This window comes from Taurulus bubalis (genome assembly GCF_910589615.1).
Source record: "Taurulus bubalis genome assembly, chromosome: 2".
Classification (NCBI taxonomy): Eukaryota; Metazoa; Chordata; class Actinopteri; order Perciformes; family Cottidae; genus Taurulus; species Taurulus bubalis.
In genome coordinates this window covers 12,502,063-12,522,552 of record NC_136590.1, presented here as the reverse complement: position 1 = coordinate 12,522,552, position 20,490 = coordinate 12,502,063, and the positions used below count along the sequence as shown (strand labels likewise).

Here is a 20,490-nt window from a genome sequence, read left to right as displayed (position 1 = left end):
GACGTAATGCTGTCTGCACAGAGAACTGGTGCATTGGCTCTTTTCCACAGTGTCATACTAGTGACTGCACTGGTAAGTGTACTATACTTATCCTGTGTGCTTTGAGTGATTGAGTTATTGATTACTTCTTTGATTGAATTCAACATATATATATTTTTTGATTATCTACAAAAATTTGCAACGTTCTGAGGGCAAACACACTTTTAAATGTCATCAAGCCAAACATGAAGATTAGCAACAATTTGTTTTTACGGTTTATAATTTGTGCAAACATTTCCTCATGGATCTTATTTGATTGGAATAATTATAGAAAAAAATATCTTCTTATAATCATGAGGAAATCACTAATTTAAAGTATATGAACACAGTAGTAAGTCAATTCTCAGTCTCTTAGTCCAGTGTAAACTTTTTTTAATGTTCTAAATTTAAGCTTTTAACAGTAGCATCATATTTTACACTATAATGCTATAACACTATACACTGAGTCAGACATAATGCCCCCATACTGCTGCACTTTGAGCCCAAATGTAGAAAATGTAAAGTATCTGTGAACGTTTGAATTTTGGACATAGATCATTATCATGCTACGGGGAAATGTGCCAGCCATTGACCAACAAGACTGACCATAGATAGATATGCGGTTCTACATTTTCAGGTGTCAGGTGATATTAATAATACGTTGGTTTTTTTTGCAGCACAAACCCTTCTTTAAAACAACAGCAAGGACTAATCATTAACAACATAACAGCTAGTAGGATATTTTGCAAACTTGCAAACAAAACACACACACACACACACACACACACACACACACACACACACACACACACACACACACGCACGCACTGACCACCGTAGATTCTGAGCCCAATCTCTTTGTCTTTCTCGGGTCGGTCCTGAGTGTCGACCCCAGGCAGACTTACAACTTCAGTCATCCCGAAAATCACTTTGAAGCAAAGCCAGAGTGTGTCACAGTCCACAACAACTAGTGGTTAGAGCTGCTCAATATGTCTGTATTGACTTTGGCTTCCCCTCCCAAAACAAATCCCTATAGGGAATGATGACTGTTCAGCATTCTGAGTGCTACAATACTGGAAACATTGTTTTCATTGGTGGTTTATTTTAATGGATTATGCCAAGAATGTTAGTTATCACATATCCGTCCACATAAACTGTTCCAGTTGGGCATTAGTCTGTTTAACAAGAGGGAAATGTTTTCTTTATCTTGTCTTAAAGGCTGAGAGAAGCAGTGGTGGACAAAGTAGTCAGATCTTCAGGTAATAGGTCCAATATATAGGCAACAATAACTTAATATCACAATTAAAACACCCACATTTAGTAAGTACAGACGTTTTAGTGCCTAAAGTATCAAGGGTAAAGGTTCTCAGTGATATATTATCATATATTATTTTTACTACCCCTTCACACACTTTTGCCCAGTTGCTTGTTTCTCTCTATTTGTATCTTTCAGCCTAATCGCCTCTCTTACTCTCCTCTTCTTGCCGGTCAAACACTTCTGGTGTGAGTTGTCTCGTAGCTAGTTTTGCTGCTCTGATGTGAAAGGTACCCGGGAACACAAAGCTGCCTGTGTAGACCAGCTCTCACCAGCATGTGTGCTGAGGACAAGGTTCCCATGTGGCGAGCGGCAGCCGCGCCGCTGGAAATAAAAAGAGGGTTGGCGAGGGATCATGACATACCACACCCTCACACAACTATTTCATAACACCTGGAGGCAGCACATCAGATCCTTGGGAGGGTTTGTGGTTGACAGATCGCCCAAGGTAGAAAAAGACTTCCGAGAGACTTTTAAAAGGAAACTTTTGGTACATTAAAAGATAATTAAATGCCAGAATGGTACAGATGCTCAGATGAGCAGATGCTGCAAATGCTGAACAACCCAATCAAAGAATTGATACATTTACCATCGTGCAAGTTTCTGTGTTTTAGATTCATTTCAAGTAGCACTTTTGTAAATTAACTGTATATTTCAAGCCATATGCAGTACGAGAAGTTGCATGGTATTCCACAACACTAAACTGCGTCTCTCACAATCTTGTTTTAATAATTTGCCATCTCTCTCTTATCTGCCCTCTACAGATAGACTCTGATGATGTCATCACCCGAGATGAGCAGATCTATGTTCTGATTGGTGCTCACGCCAAGTGTGAGAGGAACATCCAGGCACATATGTCCTTGGTTAAAGGTTTGTGTGCAGCTCTTGGTCATATTATTCATTAATAGTAGGGACACCCGTGCTCGGTTTTGCTTATCCTGTCACTGTCAAAGGTCACAGTGTGTGTCCTAATCATGTAAATTATTGTCTGTTAGGAAAATGTCAGCTAACCTCTAAAAGTGTACAATAAACTGAATAAAACTGTATGAAATGTGTATTTGTAAAATGTCCAGTACCTAATTGGTTCCATTGTGTCAGTTTCTTTTAATTGCATTTATTAATACATGATCCATCTATAAAATCACATTTATATTTTCACTTCCGGTAAAAAGAAAACATTGAGAATATGCAGAATTTGCCACCTGAGTAAAAGAGTTGTCTTTCCCCTTTCAAAATATAAAAAATATGGAAGTAAGGTCCTTTAGCGAGCACATCACTGTTAGTATAGAAACACGAGGTCAGAAAACCATATTTATTACATCAATTATTTTTTCCGGATCAGATATAACGCCCATCCAATATCCTGCTCAGCAGTATCTCTGCGATTACAGTGTTGAATTTATGGTGCAGACAATAGCAGGGCAATTTGTATTCACATGATGACGTAGAAGCTGATAATAAATTGCTTCACTGATCTATTTGGAGAATAATTATATAAGATGGAGCCTCAGTCTGAAGACTGGTGAGGTATAAGAGAGCCCACTGAAATGCAGTTCTACAATGACATTCCCGTCCACAGGTATCACATAAAATACTATATAATATAATAATGTATGAACACACAAGATTATATATGTAAAATTGTCATTGAAAACATCTATGAGTTTATGAGACATGTTGGTATTATTACAGACACAAAGCGGCATCTAAAGTGGTTCAATTTATTTCCACATTGACCAGTAATAACATTGAAAAGTTGCTTCTACATTAATATGTCAGTAAAATCCAACCTTTTATATGATATGATAATATGACCATTTGAAAAGGGTACGTTTTAAGTAAATTATTTAAAAACGTCTTCAACCAGTGATGAGCTTACTGGAGCGTCACAATTCACGTGTGCCCCTTGCACCTTTAATAGGGGGAAATAATAAAAAGATGTTTTAATGCAATATACATTTAAACTAATTGGCATTTCTAATTTTAACAGCTAGCCATGTGTCTTTCCAATGAGAAAAGCCAACAACTGGGCTTGTGCAATGCATACAGAGGGCATATACTTCTGTAAGAAAGCTCAAACTGTAGCTAACAGCTGTTTTCCATGAAGAAGGTGACTGTATCCCAGAGTGGGATGGGATCATCTGCTGGCCACGGAGCAGAGCGGGGCAGCTGGTGTCAGTGCTCTGTCCAGAGTACATCTACGACTTCAATCACAGAGGTGAAGAGACCCTAACATGCATAAATAATCAATATTTTTTCTGATGTATGCGCTAAGCCTATAGTCTTATTGAGGCTTTCTTGGAATACAAATATGGGTTTTAAAAAAAAAACAGTGCGTGAATTAGAAACTACACTATTGTATCACAGACTGTTGTGCTAATGATGTGCATGTGACCTGCATTAAGGGCAAGCCTATCGCCAGTGTGACGCGTCAGGGAGCTGGGAGCAGGTGCCCAGTATCAACCGCACTTGGGCTAACTACACCGAGTGCACCACATACTTGACTTCCAACCACAGGAGCCAGGAGGAGGTACGCATGAGTGTGTTTGTCTTGATGCAAATATGCACACAGATGTGTTCAGACTGATGTTAGCAGAATAAAGCTGTTTAGTCTCTGTGTTCATTTTCACCTTGCTGACCTGGCGTTTCTTCCGGTGACCAGAGTCTTGTGCATCTGCACACATGCACACTCTTATGTTTTTATTTTGTTTCAGAAGGTGTTTGAGAGACTCCACCTCATGTACACTGTTGGCTACTCCATTTCTCTAGCATCGCTACTTGTGGCAGTCTCCATCCTCTGCTATTTCAAGTGAGAAACTAAAATATTACAAGCCATAACTCCACCTCAAAAGCATTAGCATTCATTGTGATCTCCAGTGATATGCAACTGAAATAATGTGTCCATAATCTTTCAGGCGTCTCCACTGCACACGCAACTACATCCACATTCACCTCTTCACCTCCTTCATATGTCGAGCAGTCAGCATTTTTGTAAAGGATGCTGTGCTCCACTCCATGTCTGAAGATAGAGAGGTTGAGCCTGAGTTCACTGCACAGAAGTCCCATATGGTAAACATTATGGTTTTATATATATATATATATATATATATATATATATATATACCATGTATACCATGTATACCATGTATACAAGGTTTTATTTGAATTGTTTTCATAAACCTTTTCCATAAAAACAGTATGTTGTTAGCACAGTAATGGTGGCCCACATTAGGGTGCAATGCCAGGTCATGCAACATCATCTAACTTGCTGCTGCTTTCTGGTCTTGGCAACTGACTATTCGAATCAGAAGAAAACATGAGCTAGTACTCTTTTTAGCACTTTTTTTCTTTTAATGTTTTCCTTGTGTGCTGCTTTGTGTCCTCAGGCTGGCTGTAAAGTTGCTGTTACTCTCTTCCTCTATTTCCTGGCAACCAATCATTACTGGATCCTGGTGGAGGGGTTGTACCTACATAGCCTCATCTTCATGGCCTTCCTTTCTGACAAGAACTACCTGTGGGCCCTCACCATCATCGGTTGGGGTGAGTTGTATCAAGCTAGATACTCTGTTGTCACATATAGAGCTAACAGTGAATTTAAAATAATTTTCTCTCCACTCATCTCAGGTGCTCCATCTGTGTTTGTGTCTGTTTGGGTCAGTGCTCGAGCATCGCTGGCAGACACACAGTGAGTCATGTGATGCATGTATTTGTCTAATAATAACATGACACATGTCACACAAATGCTTACTTTAACTCGTCATGTCTTTTCTTTCAGATGTTGGGACATCAGTGCAGGAAACCTGAAGTGGATCTATCAAGTTCCCATTCTGGCCGCCATTGTTGTAAGAAATTAAATTAACATGTTAATACGATGAAAGGATACTTGACACTTGGGTTGAATATAAACTTGGCCTTACTCAACACTTCTGGCCCTGCAGGTGAATTTCCTCCTCTTCGTCAACATAATACGTGTACTGGCTTCTAAACTGTGGGAAACCAACACTGGTAAATTGGACCCTCGGAAGCAATATCGGTAATATTTATTTTCCTCTTAGTTTATCATTTTCCATGAGAATCTTTGAAATGATGCTACCATCCTTTGACAAGTTTTACATAAATGTTTACGCCCTTAATCTGCAGGAAGCTGCTCAAGTCCACATTAGTCCTCATGCCCTTGTTTGGAGTTCACTACATGGTGTTCATGGCTCTTCCCTACACTGAGGTCACCGGGCTGCTGTGGCAGGTGCAAATGCACTATGAGATGTTCTTCAATTCATCCCAGGTCAGAAAACACATTTATAAACTCTGCAAGCAATAATGTGATGTAAGGGTCAACTTAAGCTACCATTGTTAACTTTTCTAAGAAAGATAATAGAGTATACAAATAAAACAAAAAAAATGTCTTTTCAGGGTTGAACACAAATAGCTACATAGCTACATTTTCTGAACACCAATTTGAATGGGTTTTCTCTTTTAGCTAAATTCTCAGAATTGATCGTAACATATTTCAACAAACATGTGTATTCAGAATCTTTTCGAAAATCTCCGCAAGAAAGCAAATAAACGTATTGTGGAAAATGACACAATTAGTGACATTTTCAATATCTAAATCAAATACAAAATTGTGGTGAACTTCTTTTTAATAAAGTCTCAATTTCATGCTTCCAGGGTTTTTTTGTGGCATTTATCTACTGTTTCTGCAATGGAGAGGTAAGGAAGCCATCCCTTAGTTGTAAAGTGTAGATTCAGACTTGCTGACAAAAAAAAGAAACAAACATAACTTTCTGTTTGTCTCCCTCTTCTTATTCTCAGGTGCAGGCAGAGGTAAAGAAGGCATGGTTAAGACGCAGCCTCGCACTGGACATCAAACAGAAAGCCAGGATGACCAGCAGCGGAGGCAGCTGTTACTACGGCGGCATGATGTCACTCACCACTACCCACAGCATCAGCTTGTCTGCCGCCAATCCCAGAGCTCTTTCCTTCACTGGAGCTGTCGTGGGCTCTGGTGTTGCTGCCGTTGGAGGGTCAGGGGTCAGGCCGCCACGCCACGGCTCTTTCCACCCACAAATCAGCCTGCCTGGATACGTGCCTGGTGATACTGAGACCTCCAGCCCCAGACAGGAGCTGGGTCTAAGGAAACCAGGGATGACAGAGTTCGGAGCTTTTGCCATGCATGTCAGAGCCAGCATGGAAAATCATGATACCAAAAGTCATGGAGCGTCTACAGCCCAAACAACTGGAGCAGAAGATCGAGACAGCTGCTTATCGCTGAAAGAGCTGGAGACCGTGTTGTGATTGTTTTGATGAATAGACAGAGGAGCATAATTGAGGTGCTGGACTCAAGGCAGATGACAAGGATGAATTGTTCCGCTGAGTGTGGTCATCTTTACAAGTCTGTATGTGCACAACCGGATGAGAACTGTGAATATATCCTGTATCCTATTGCGCATCTCAGCTATAACAAAGCGGAAATGCCGCAATCAGCAGTCAGGAGAGACTTCTTGTGCACAACCGGATGAGAACTGTGAAGAGTGTTTAGCGATTAGACCCCATGGTAACGTCATATGTTTTAAGATGAAGCCTTAAATAGAATAAAATACCCATTTCGGGTCTAGACACTGGTATTGAGATGAAAAGAAAGCGGACTACTGTTTTGCTAAACCTGGCCAGTGAATATGATTGAGGTGAGTGGGGTGGAGGAGAGCGCAACGATTTTGCCTAAAATGACACCAACAGAGAGGACAACAGATCTAAGTTTGACAGCAGCAATGTGATTGGCTGATGGAGATCGTGGCAAGATCTGGTTGTATGAACTAAAAGAGTGAAGACCCATAACCGGCTGATCAAAAAGAGGAAGAAGTCAGAGAGAGAGAGAGAGAGAGAGAGAACTGTGAATGAATGAATTATGAACTCCATCTACAAGACGGAGGAACTGCTAAAATAGTTTCAGGATATACTTGTTGAGATTGTTTTGTCAACTTCTTTTAAGGTCATGAAAGAATTTTCAGTCTTAACTGATGACATTCTTGTGGATCTATTTAATTTATGTCAGTGTACATAATATGAACATGAATATTTATATGCTTTCAATTAATGTGTAAGTCTTTTGAACAGATAGACTGAAGATAGTTTGATAATCTGGGAGGATGTGATGCTGCAAAGAAGTTAGAAAAGGACAGACCTGGTTGTTTAAACAGGGATACTTTTTTGTACAATCATTACAGTTATAATATATATATATATATGTGTATGTATTTACACAAATGCCTCCAGAGAAAGACTCAGAGAGGCTACTACAGACTCACTGCTGGAGCGATTAAGTCAAACATAATGAAGAGATGCCATTCACTTTAATAAAAAACTAAATTCCTACATGTTGCATAATGACTTTGTTGGAGCATGGATCTGAAGGAATGAGTATTATGATGTCTTTGTTCTTTTCAAGCGATGAGTTTGAGACCATTATTATCGTTGGTGTTTGGTAAAAGTGTTCGTCTGGTGATATATGTTTTCCTTATTGTCAAATAATCCCACAATTTTTTTCTTTTTGCCTTTGTGGCCAAAGCCTGATCCATCTCATTGCTATGTGTTAGACATCCATTTTTTGAGCCATCAAAGAGCCACACTATTGGACTGAATGACATGTTCCTTCATTACAACAAACACAGGCTCTGGAATAGTAGACGTTGTTCCATATTCCAGGTTCTAAAAGCACTTAATCTGCTGGATTAAGGTGGTTTTCCGAATTTAAGCATTCAGAAAACGTGCATGAAAAGAGCTCTTTTTTTTTACTCAACAAGACGAATATTCACTTCTTCTACGTGTCGAAGTGTCGAAGAATCTGCTATAGCAGTCCTCCATTTTCCAAAAATGTTGACCTCCATGCTTATCAGCCGCACATTTATGATGGAGTAAGCAGGATTTAGTGGTTACTTTAGCGAGCTGTCCACATTTGATCCTTTCTAACAGTCATTCGCGTCCAGACAGCATGTCTAGACAGGTATGGCGTTCTGCACCTTTGGTGATGTCCATGTTGTCTGACAGGACCCTCAAGGCTGATGCACAAGCCTTTTGCACCTTGTGGGCCAAACCACAACCCTTTCCTCCGAGTAACCTCTGCCACGAACGCCTCACAACACCGTCCAGAATTTCACACTCTCCCCTCAGGCCTTGACTCGGAGCAGGAGGCACCTGAGCCGTTTGTAGACCTCGAGCATGAGTGACAAACCTGCAGCACAAGCCACGAGTATTCACAAGGTAAACAGGCCCGTAAATATTTAAGGACTGTTTAGGTATCTGGAAATATAGAGACATGTACAGTGAAACAAAAATGTATAAATGTTTTGGGAGTAAAGGCTTTGAGAGTTTTAATGAATTAGTGAATTAAATTAAACTTAACTAAACTGAATGGAATTGATGTACTACTTCTTAGCTCTATGTCAGAAAAGCAGTGCCATTTCATACTGGTAGTACTTGAGCACATAGTGGAAATGTAAAAAAGTGTATTTGTATGTGCTTCAAACTTCAAATTGCATTCACCTTTCAAGCAGTAATCAAATACTTTGATATCATTGCAACAACAAAAAAACAATAATCTTAATAAGAATAAGGCTAAATTAAGAATGGAGTCATTCATTATAGTGTTAACAATGGTTTTGACCTCTGCCAGAGATATCATATTCATCAATTTAATTTCCCTTTGCAGACTATCTCTATGAGCGCTTGGAGCAGAGAACATGAAGGCTTTCTTTCAGGTCTCGGTCCGCACAATTTGACACTGAGTACAACAGATCTGTCACCAATGTTACTGGAGGCCAACAGTGAAGAGAATGACGCTCAGTATTGTTCAATATGACAGTTCCACTTAGAAAATGACTACCATCAAAGTTCTGAAATATATGAGTTTAGAATGATGTGAGCAGAAGAAAAGGTTGCTTATATGCAATGTACCTTATGTCTGCACTGGAAAACACAACATAAATATTTTTATTTTATAGTCCGAGTGAAGTTGAGAAAGTATTTTCTCTCTGCCTCTGCTGCTATTTTTTTTTTCTGAATCTATCTCTTGTGAGTCCCCAGACATCTGGAAGTGCAATAGACTGCCACTTTAAGTTATCAGGGAAGATACAAGATAAAGCTCTGCCCCCTGTTGCAAAAGATAAAACATTGCAAGTTAAAATGTCCTCACTGGTTTTTGTCACATGCAAAGTCAAATGAAATGGAACCAATTACCAAGCAATAGTTTCCCTGTCTATGTGCATTGTTTTTTACATTCAGACTAAAAACTTGAGTTCAGAAATCATCATATTTTGAACCAGATAAAACCTTTATCACATTTTAAATATGTTCAGGGAAACTAACCAAACATATCGTTGTCTCTGCATTTTACATCTCTTTAGCTGATAAAATTCAGAGAATTAGACAAGCAGTCGGTGGATCCACACCAACCACAGGATATGTGTTGTCCCCATCTTTAAATAGCATCCATTCAAATATCATGACACAATTTCACTCAATTAACCAAAGAAGCCTAGAAGACATTATACAACATCTAAACACATCCTCCTGCTGCTTGGATATTTTACCAACAATATTCTACCAACCTTTTCAAAAATATTTCACACTGCATGACCGCTGATCTTTTACAAATTGTAAACACATCCCTTCTCTCAGGTGTCTTCCCACAAACCCTAAAAACTGCAGTTATTAAACCACTTCTAAAGAAGGCTAGTTTAGACCCCGAAATATTGAAAAACTATAGACCAATATCAAACCTCCCATTCTTAAGTAAAATAATGGAAAAGGTGGTTTTTCAACAGCTGAACAACTTCTTGGCTGAAAATAACTGTTTTGATGTCTTCCAGTCCGGCTTTCGTCAGCACCACAGTACTGAAACTGCTCTTGTTAAGGTTTTCAACGACATCCACTTAAACACAGACAGTGGCAGAACTTCAGTCTTAGTATTACTGGATCTCAGTGCTGCATTCGACACGGTTGATCATGACATACTACTAGACAGACTGAAAGTCTGGGTAGGACTCTCTGGCGCAGCACTTAACTGGTTTGAATCCTACTTGAAGGACCGACAATACTTTGTGTCGGTAGCTAATTACACATCAGAGCTGACTAGGATGACATGTGGTGTTCCCCAAGGTTCAATACTGGGGCCTCTTCTGTTCAACATCTACATGCTTCCACTGGCTCAGATTATGAAAAACAACAATGTGTGTTATCATAATTATGCAGATGACACACAACTCTACATAACTATATCACCAGGGGACTATAGTCCCATACAAGGGCTGGCTAAATGCATTGAAGAAATCAATAACTGGATGTGCCAGAATTTTCTTCAATTAAATCAAGATAAAACAGAAGTAATTGTTTTTGGTCCCAAGGACGAACGATTGAAAGTCAGCGCTCAGCTTCAATCACTAATGTTAAAAACCTCAAACCAAGCCAGAAATCTAGGTGTAGTTATGGATTCAGACCTCAACCTGAACAGCCATATCAAGACAATTACAAAATCAGCCTACTACCACCTGAAGAATATATCTTCTTCAGTAGACTTGACTACTGTAGCGGTGTGTTCACAGGCCTCTGTAAAAAGTCAATCAGGAAGCTGCAGCTGATTCAGAATGCTGCAGCTCGAGTCCTCACTAAGACCAGGAAAGTGGATCACATCACTCCAGTTCTGAGGTCTTTGCACTGGCTCCCTGTCAAACAAACAATTTAGTTTAAAATTCTGCTGCTGGTTTATAAAGCACTGAATGGTTTAGGGCCTAAGTATGTTTGTGATCTGCTGCTACCTTATGAACCATCCCGGCCCCTCAGGTCGTCTGGGACGAGTCTACTTTCTGTACCAAGTGTCAGAACTAAACATGGAGAAGCAGCGTTCAGCTTTTCTGCTCCACACATCTGGAAGAAGGTCCCTGAAAGCTGCAGGTCTGCTGAGACCCTCAGCTCCTTTAAATCCAGATTGAAGACTTTTCTGTTTGCTGCTGCCTTTAACTGAACCAGATTCAATTACTGCATCTCATTACTGCATTTTATTTTTTAAACTGCACTGCAACTTTATTCAACTTTTATTTTTTATTTTGCTTTTTCAACTTTTATTTTTTATTTTGCTTTTTGACTGTTTTAATGTTTTCTTAACTGTTTTTAAATCTGCATTATGTTTTGATGCTTTTAATGGTTTTATGTGAAGCACTTTGAATCGCCTTGTTGTTGAAATGTGCTATACAAATAAACTTGACTTGCCTTGCCTTTACTCCTAAATCTCATTTTAGATTACAGATTATAGTTTAGCATTTCACAGTTCTGGTGTCAAAACACAATATGAAGCATTCAAACATATGGAGCACCAGACACAGATATACATGAGCAATTGCTCCTGCACCATGGTCAAAAAGCCCAACCCCCACCCAGCAACGTGTGGTGGCAACCAGCTGTCAGTTCATAAGAGAGGAAATAGTGGCGGCACCAAAGGGCCGCCACTATGCCACTTTGCCACTTGAATCAGTATAGACAACATCCTCATCTGGTAGCAGGGGAAAGTAAAAGAAAGGAGGGAGGAGAGCGAAGGGTAGGCTGAGCGGAAATTACCGAACGAGGAAATGACCCAGCATGATGACTGTGGTGGTGCTGGAGGTGATGATATCACTGTCTTTGTACTGAAAAAACAATTACATAATCTGCTGTTGAACAAGACATGCAACTTTCAGTTTAGACATATAATCACAATGCTTACAGGTGAAAAATGGTCTGAGATGGACAGATACATATGCTGATATTATAGATGCATTGTCCCTTGGGGAGAAAGTATGAATTTAAATATATTGAACATTTTTATAAAAAACAAGAAATAGTGCAAAAGTATGGAAGGTATCGGTACTTTATTGTGCAATGCAGGGCAATATATACTTCTTATTTTTTTACATATGACCTTACAGACCTTACACTCCTCTATACTTCCATTTCATTTCCTCTGAAGTAGCATGAAGGTTTGAAAACCATCTAATGCCAAACAGTCTGGCAGTATTATGTATCACGTTGTTCCAACTCTTTACTGAAGCTATATTGTGTTTAACACGACTGCACCATTTCATTAAACTGACATTGTTAGCCTGACATATTTAAAATGTTTAAACTAAAGTTCTGTTGTTTTAAAATAAGTAATACATTTAAAAGGTTTTTGATACTTGATAAATTCCACAATCCATAGTTAATATTTAGCCTTTGGTTATTTGCAAATATATTTTATTTTCATAATATTGAAGTACATGCACAATAAATATGTCGACGCTGTGTTTTAAAGCAGGAAACTACCCTAACAATGTGTTACTCAAAACACTGAGGTGATTCGTCATGTTCAGTCATGAGGGCTGATTCAGTTACGTCATGGTGAAGTCAAAAAGTAGGCGGAGGGAAAAAGAGAGAGAGAGAGAGAGAGAGAGAGAGCGAGAGAGAGAGAGAGAGAAAGTAATGTAATTCAGTCCTCTCTGTATATAAGAGTAATATAATAATAATGTATCTGATGTCTCAGGCTCTGTATCCTCCTCCGCCGTAGCGCAACGCACCAGCGCGGCTCTCTGCGGGCCGGCAGCATCCTCTCTTCGGCGTCCAGGAGTGAAAGAGGAGGGTCGACAGGGAGCGGTCCTCTGGTTTCAGGGCTGCCTCCTCCTGGATGCAGCACGGCTGTGTGCAGGAAGCGATGGCCATGGGAGATGTCTCGAAAAAAGCGTCTGTTCGGAACGTGGCGGTGGAGCGAAAAAACCTCATCACCGTCTGCAGGTCCGTTTATTTTGTATTGTCTAAGTGCATGTGCTCTGATACGAGTGGACGAGTTCATAGATTAATGGTATTTATTGTCTGTCGTGGGTGGGCATGTGTTATATTTCGTCTTTGGCTCTGGTGGTGTCTTTATAATAAATGCACATGCATATTTTGACATGCATGAACTCTGTGGGCCTGTGCGGACACGGAGCCTGCATGTGCATTCACGACCTTTACTTTAAACATTGTTTTTATACGTACACAAACAGACAAGCCACAGACTGGGCTGTTTGTGTGAGTTTAGCAGCGTCATCTTTGTCAGTGCGGTTTATTTGACCCCCTCACGCTGATGGCGTGGTTGCTATGATGACAACCTTCCTGGGGCAAGGACTAGCTGGCACCCCAGGGACGCAGGGCGGAGGGGAGGGAGGGGGGCGGGGCGGGGCGGGGCAGAGGGGGGCGGGGCTGCACATTAAATCCTGATTGGACTTTGTGGGGTTTTTGGATGAAGGTTTGAATTTATAAACCTTTTGCCAAAGCTTGACCACACAGAGACATTACCATACTACGATACATTCATGTGAACCAGCCAAGTACAAAAAAAGACACTATAATACTATGTTTACATGTATTCTCCAACTTACTGAGGAGACCTTGTGGAAGATTCAACTTCTGTCAGACCCAGAGATGCTGTCTGTAGTTGAGTCTGATTTAAACAGCCACAGTTAAAGTGATTAGCATTACATTTAAAGCTGCTGTAATTCATATGGTTATAATAACAATGCATGAAATGATGTGTTAAGTGAAGAGGGTCACTTGTAGTGATGAACCCATGGAGACTTTGCAGTTCCCCACGGCTCCATATGGCGCTTCATAGCGGCTTTCAGCTCATTGTTTTGATTTTCCAGCCCTCAACTTTAGAATTCTGTTTTGGTTCACGCTCACAGTCGTAGGCATATTGTCGTCTAGCTGCAGGCTGCCGTTTTCAGATGAATGGCCTTTTAACGACTCAGCGAAAAAATTACAGACACAGTCAGTGACTAGCTAATGAATATAATGGAGCATTTAGCAGCCAAAGAGCCAGCTATCTCTCAGGAGACCAAGATCAGAACTAAAAGAGGAGCAAATTGGACTTCCATTTTGTTGCAGGTTTAAATAAACATAAATCATGTCTCATACACTTTGTGGTAGTTAGCCTACTTGCAGATTTATTAAATAGTCGAACATGGTTGTTTATGAAACAGACGTATAGCCTGCACTGTAGTGATTACATTAGATTTTCAAAACAAAGGTGCTACTGAACTTAGCAGTACAATATAAAGACAGTAAGAAGGGTCTAATTCAGATGAAATAACCAATCGACAATCAATGTTAGACACCTTAAATGCATTTTGTCATTATGATATAGTCATTAATTAATTGTAAAAGCACAGTAAATGTCTAAACCCTGGCTTCAGGTTCATGCTCTGAATATGCTGCTCGTTCTGCCCAGATTCGAGTAATTGATGTTAACGTCAAAGTCAAGGCATCAAATAACTCATATCTGTTTCACGGGTCTGTTTTAAGCCCAAGTCATGTGACTGTGACAGACTGGAGTCCACATGTCCCTTCATACATTATGTTCTTGTATACTGTCAAACCACACACATTCAGATATCTGGTGCAGGTGAACAAGGCTGCACCTCTGCTGAGCCACTGACAAGCTTATCTGGATCAAGTCACGTCCCTGCTGTCTGTAATACAGTAAAAGCACGAGAGATTGTGCAGCCAATTATTGTCCAGTATCTGGCCCCAGTCAGAGCAGCTGAATGAGCCATTGTTGCTTCTGAAACAATGGGGAGTGAAATCACTTGGCTCAATGGCCTGTTTGCATTGTCTTACGGACACACAGGCAAAACAAGAAAACTAACAGCATGTGTACTGTAAAATGCTCCGATGTGTTTTACCTAGAAGTCAGCAAAACACGATCACTATCTCTATCAGAAGTGCCTTTCCATCTACTGCAGAGGTCATGTTGATCAGGGCTCTGGTCCATAATACCCTTGTCACCAAACAGCAGAGGTGTGGATTCAAGTCACATGACTTAAACTCAAGTGCACTGTACTTTAGAGTCAACGTGACATAATCAAAAAAGACTGTCAACTCAATTTGGACTTCCACACCATGCTGGCTTCACTTGGACTTGAGCCTCTTAACCTAAATATACTTGATACCTTCACCAAAGAACAAAGGTGAATTCATTTCCTGAATCAACTTATGTTTAACACTATTAGTTCCCAGTTAACTTAACTTAACTTAACTAGTAATTCATATTACAAGATTATAACTATTATTAGAATATTGTTACTTAAAATGGCATATGGTAAAAAAAACAACTGCATTATTTAAGATTAAAAACTCAAAGTTTATGAGTTGAGTGCAAAAACAATGGCTTGGTCCCACCTCTGCCCACAGCATATCTCGTTGTCACTGGACAAATAGCATTTGGCAGGTGTTCTTGCAGCAAATGGACCCACTGAATTATTTAGTCTCCAGGAAAATATTAAGTGGGGTGGTCATTTCAGCACAAGGATAATGTTGCCTTAAATAAACAGAATGGGGGTTTGTATGTTATGGCAGGAGGTCATCCCTTTAAATATGCAGGTACATTTTTACACTAGAATCCATTAGTTATTCCTAGTATCTAGCTCTGCTCTGCATTTAGGGATGGCAATGATGGGCACTTGGTCCACCACTTAAATATTGCTCCATAATTAAATATGTTGAACTAGGGATCACCATGAATTTGTTACAGACTGCTGCCCAGAATTTCAATTCATTTTTCTAGTTTATGACCAAATCCCTGCAAAATTGAAATGAAGCCTCACTCAATGCAGGAAAAAAACGTCTTACTCGTAGCCGCGTTGACCAACGGTCTGGCGGCCGGGTAAGCCGGCATCCTGCCAGTACCCCGACCCGCAAAGGTGCGAGGGCCCGTACATCGCTGCTTGCAGCTTTAATTTCTATTTTGTTTTTTTACAGAACTATTCCAAACCTTTTATCCTGACAAGTCGTTATGCTTCAAACTGTTTATTCTGGAATATTTGGCTGAATTTGTTTTCCCAATATATTAATATACTCCAAGTGTAAGTGTGTACCATAGACTACAGTGAAGTGCATCAAAAGAGTAGGCATTCTTACAACTTTGAAGGTATTACATCAGACTAGAGTCATAAAGCTTTCTGGTTCCAAGTAAACTGAGTTGCTGCTTCCTGAAAGCTTTTCATAAACAGCTTCCTCGCAGTAAATGGGTGAGTCAGCCGGATATGGATAATACAGTGTGACTGTGGGCAGAAATCCATATCAACAAAACAAACATATGGGATAAACACATAGCGTGTACTGATTTAGATGCTATTTGTGTTATCCATTTTATAAGTTTTATTATCATTTTACTTTGTTTATTATTCATTTCATGGACTTATCCAGTAGACATTCCCAAAAAATATAGTTTGATCTATGAGGTGTTCCTCCTACATTAAACTAAAACAAAGAAAGCAGTAATCCAATGATCTGTTCACTGACTCATCTATTCCCATGATGACTTTATTACTGGAAACCAAACTCTTTGTTTAAACTTCTCTTTCTCTAGGTTTTCGGTAAAGACGCTGTTAGAGAAATACACAGCTGAGCCAATAGATGATTCCTCTGAGGAGTTCATCAATTTCGCAGGCATCCTTGAACACATCCTCAGCCACCGTTTCAAAGGTAATGAGCCTACAAGGAATTTGTCTGAGATTGACTGCATGTTAAGGAAACTCAAAAAAACATCTGGCATTGAAGCGAACAATATTGAAATTGCTAAAATGCTGTTAAAGAGAATGGATTTTTAGAAGTCAATAAAGGTTTCCATACTAACTTCTACTTTTACTAAATAAAATAAAAAGAAATGAAGACGTGATTTGTCATTTGACGTTAAGTTGAATCAATTTAATTATCTCTCTTTACATTCATATTTTCTCTTGGCTTTTTAACACAATATTGTAGGATTTAAAAGGCTAACATTGCTGGTCAAAATTCACACTCACAAAAGAAATATTAAACCACACTGGAGGGCTTCCTCTCATACTGCCAAGTCTCCACCCTCTGTTATCTGAAAGAAATACACGTTATTTATGTTGACAGCTATAATAATAACATCAATAAATCAATTTAACATAATATAACAATAGTAATGTTGACAATGTCTTTTAGGCTCCGGCAGCTGGTTTGATGGCCAGAGGAGTTACTGGGACTACGTCCGTCTGTCCTGCGCTAAAGTGCCCAATAGCTGCATCAGCAGCATTGAGAGCATGGAGAACATCAGCACCTCCCGAGCCAAGGCAAGTTGTATAAACCCTCACAGTAATAGTTATCATAGAAAACTGAGAGGATATGTATTTCAGTCATTGAGCTTATTCAGGTCGTGAATATAAATATATATATATACATATGGTAAACATGGGTGTGTGTTTATTTCTTGACCCCTTTGCGACTCCTTCAGGGGCGAGCCTGGATAAGAGTAGCCCTGATGGAGAAGAGGCTGTCTGAATACATCGCTACTGCTCTTAGGGACATCAGAACGACCAGGTAGGAGGCCAAGCACACATCTAACTATACCTATAACTATACCCCATCCCTACTAGAACCATGTTCTATGCAGGAGGTTCTATGTAGAAGGAGCCATCGTGTTAAGGGAGGAAGCCACGGTCCTAACAGGGATGCTCATAGGTCTCGGAGCCATAGACTTTAGGTGAGGGGACTTGACCTTCATATTGGGACATCTTATGCATCGATTGTTTTAGACAGGTATGCGTTTTTTTTTTTTTTTACTTAAGTCTGTGTGGTTTCACCTCCGTAGTTTTTGTCTGAAAGGGGAGGCATTGGATGGGAAATCTTCTGCGGTGATTGACTACACACCGTACTTGAAGTTCACACAAAGGTATGTTCAACGACACTGCACAGGAAAAGCTTTGTCACAGTAGGTTTAAACTCCTCATACCCTAAATACTTGGAAACACAATGCATTTGATACTGAGGCCTTAAGAATAAATAATTTGACTGCGCCTGTTGTAGCTATGATTACCTGAGTGATGATGACGATCGGCAGAGTATTGAAAGCAGCACAAGCGACGACAGCGTCCCCGAACACCCCTACATCCCCCTGCTCACTGACGAGGAGAGCTGGAGCACAAAGTGTCGCAAGATGGAGCAGAGGTTCAAGATTGTCAATGCTCAAAAGGTGTGCAGACATATTTTTGTGTTTGAAAACCCACAAGATTGTATTGCTTAAAGAAACTGTGTAAAAACAGGTGTTAGTTAGTCTTATATGCTAAACATGGCATGTAAACTTTAAGTGTTTTTTTGTGTTTACTGCATAGGGTTGAGGAAAAGTGGGCTCACCCCAAACTACAACATCACAAAATAATTTCTAAAATACGCTGAACATCTCAGATGGACAATGTCTAATGTGAGTGTCCAAGGGGTGGATATTTCCTTTCACTCAGTGTGGATGTGCGTTGTCAGGGCTACCTGGAGGAGCTTGTGCGCCTGCGTGAGTCCCAGCTGAAGAACACAGAAACAGAGAACAAGAGGCTAAAGGCCCGACTGGAGGAGCTACAGGGCCACAGCACGCAGGAAAAGAAGGAACTGGAGGCCATAGTCCTGGAGCTTCAGGAGCAGTTGTGAGTGATGTTGGCACAGGGTGGTGTGCCACCCTTAAAAACATTGAATCTAATACGCCTTTTCATTTGGTTTAATTGAAGGTTTTCACGCATCTGTACTACGGGGAATTGATTTTATTACTTCTTAGTAATGTATTGTGTCCTCATGTTTGTCAGGACAAGCTTGATTCCATGTGACTCCAACCACCTGGCCAAAAACCTTTCCATCCCGTTGGTCAACCAGTGGCCCACGCTGCAGCCATACAAAAGCCAAGACGACATCAAGCTGTTCCGCAGGTTCGTGTAACAGAACTTACATGCACACACTCTGCGTTATATCGTCAATGAGCGTTTTTGATTGAAGATAATATTTAGTTATATTGACAAGGATGGTAAGAAATATGACTAATTCCTGATTCTGTATGGATCATATATGGATGGATATATATGAAAAATAAGTTGTTAGGATGTAATGTTTTCCTTACAAACATTACATCCAATGTTTTCCTTACAAACAATACATCCAATGTTTTCCTTACAAACATTACATCCTAACAACTTATTTTTCATATATATCCATCCATATATGATCCATACAGAAGCAGGAATTAGTTGTATTTCTTGCCATCCTTGTCAATATAACTAAATATTATCTTCAATCAAAAACGCTGACCAACAAATGTTTGCCATTTTTGCTCAAAATATGACAATCAAAGAGTTGCCAAGACATTTTAAGTCAATTGAGTAATTACTAATCGTTTCAGTTCTAATAGCCACTTCAAATGTCGATACCCTTTCCAGTGGTATACACCAGGTCTCCATAACAACACATACCAACAGAAATGTACTTAAATTGGCGCACTTTTAATTTAACAATCAACTCTGGAAATGTAATACATGCCAATACTTACCAATCCCCCTCACACACACAATTTGCATGGCTGCTCTCTGCTGTCTTGTTAACTCCTTAATTTGTCCTTCTGTTGACGTTTAGGAGGAGTTTCCCCAGCACAGAGCTGCTGTCAGTAGAAATCAGCCTGGATTCAGACTCCCAGAGGACTGAGGGGAAACAGAATGGAGGAGCATGGTGCACAGGTGACATTTTACACAATAGGTTCTCGTAAAATATTAAGTGAGTAAACGCACACTTGATTTGACCCACTCTATGTATGTCTGTCCCACCCATTCAGGAAAGGACTACACCCCCTCCATGATGGGCCTGTGTGGGTCCTTGGCCTCCCTCCCGAGCTGCAAGTCTTTGGCTAGCCTCAAGTCCAGCGAGTGCCTGGTCGACATCAGCACAGAGAACAGTCCTGCCCTCTCTCCCAGCTAGGGGGCGCCAAAGACACACTGCCAACCACTTAACTGACACTGAGACAATTCAACATGAATACAAAAAGACTACTTTCAGAGGTGGAGAAATGCTCTCTTTCGTGGCCCTTATGTGAGTCACTTTACCTTTATGCTCTGAGCCTCGCGCTGTCTTAACTTACACCGTTTAATTAAGCATTTGTAAAAAGAGTAGCTTCCCTGTCTGCGACTGTCCAACAAAGATGCAGGAAGAGCTACTGTACTGCCCAACGGCCTCCTGCATTTTCACTGTCGTTAATTGCCTTGACACGATTAAGTCTCCTGGAAAGCAAACAACCGGTTCAAGTTCGACCTCTCTTACACCATGAAGCTTGATTTTGTGCAATTACA

The 20,490-nt window shown here is 40.1% G+C and overlaps 2 protein-coding genes across 2 annotated transcripts; both read left to right on the top strand.

Moving 5' to 3' along the window:
* Positions 1-6: 6 nt before the first annotated feature.
* Positions 7-6,628, top strand: pth3r (parathyroid hormone 3 receptor; the record flags this gene model as incomplete). Its single annotated transcript, XM_079237707.1, has 13 exons — positions 7-72; positions 2,098-2,203; positions 3,441-3,551; positions 3,739-3,863; positions 4,048-4,142; positions 4,249-4,402; positions 4,720-4,873; positions 4,958-5,018; positions 5,109-5,175; positions 5,272-5,366; positions 5,474-5,615; positions 6,002-6,043; positions 6,146-6,628. The coding sequence occupies 13 exons, from the start codon at positions 7-9 to the stop codon at positions 6,626-6,628; spliced, it is 1,701 nt and encodes a 566-aa protein (XP_079093833.1).
* Positions 6,629-13,019: 6,391 nt separating this feature from the next.
* rundc3ab (RUN domain containing 3Ab) lies at positions 13,020-20,122 on the top strand (the record flags this gene model as incomplete). The annotated part of the gene is made up of 11 exons (XM_079214115.1): positions 13,020-13,126; positions 16,740-16,855; positions 17,342-17,469; positions 17,631-17,716; positions 17,790-17,879; positions 17,988-18,068; positions 18,203-18,368; positions 18,653-18,810; positions 18,967-19,086; positions 19,784-19,884; positions 19,980-20,122. 11 exons carry the CDS (start codon positions 13,020-13,022, stop codon positions 20,120-20,122), a joined length of 1,296 nt encoding a protein of 431 aa, XP_079070241.1.
* Positions 20,123-20,490: the final 368 nt, after the last annotated feature.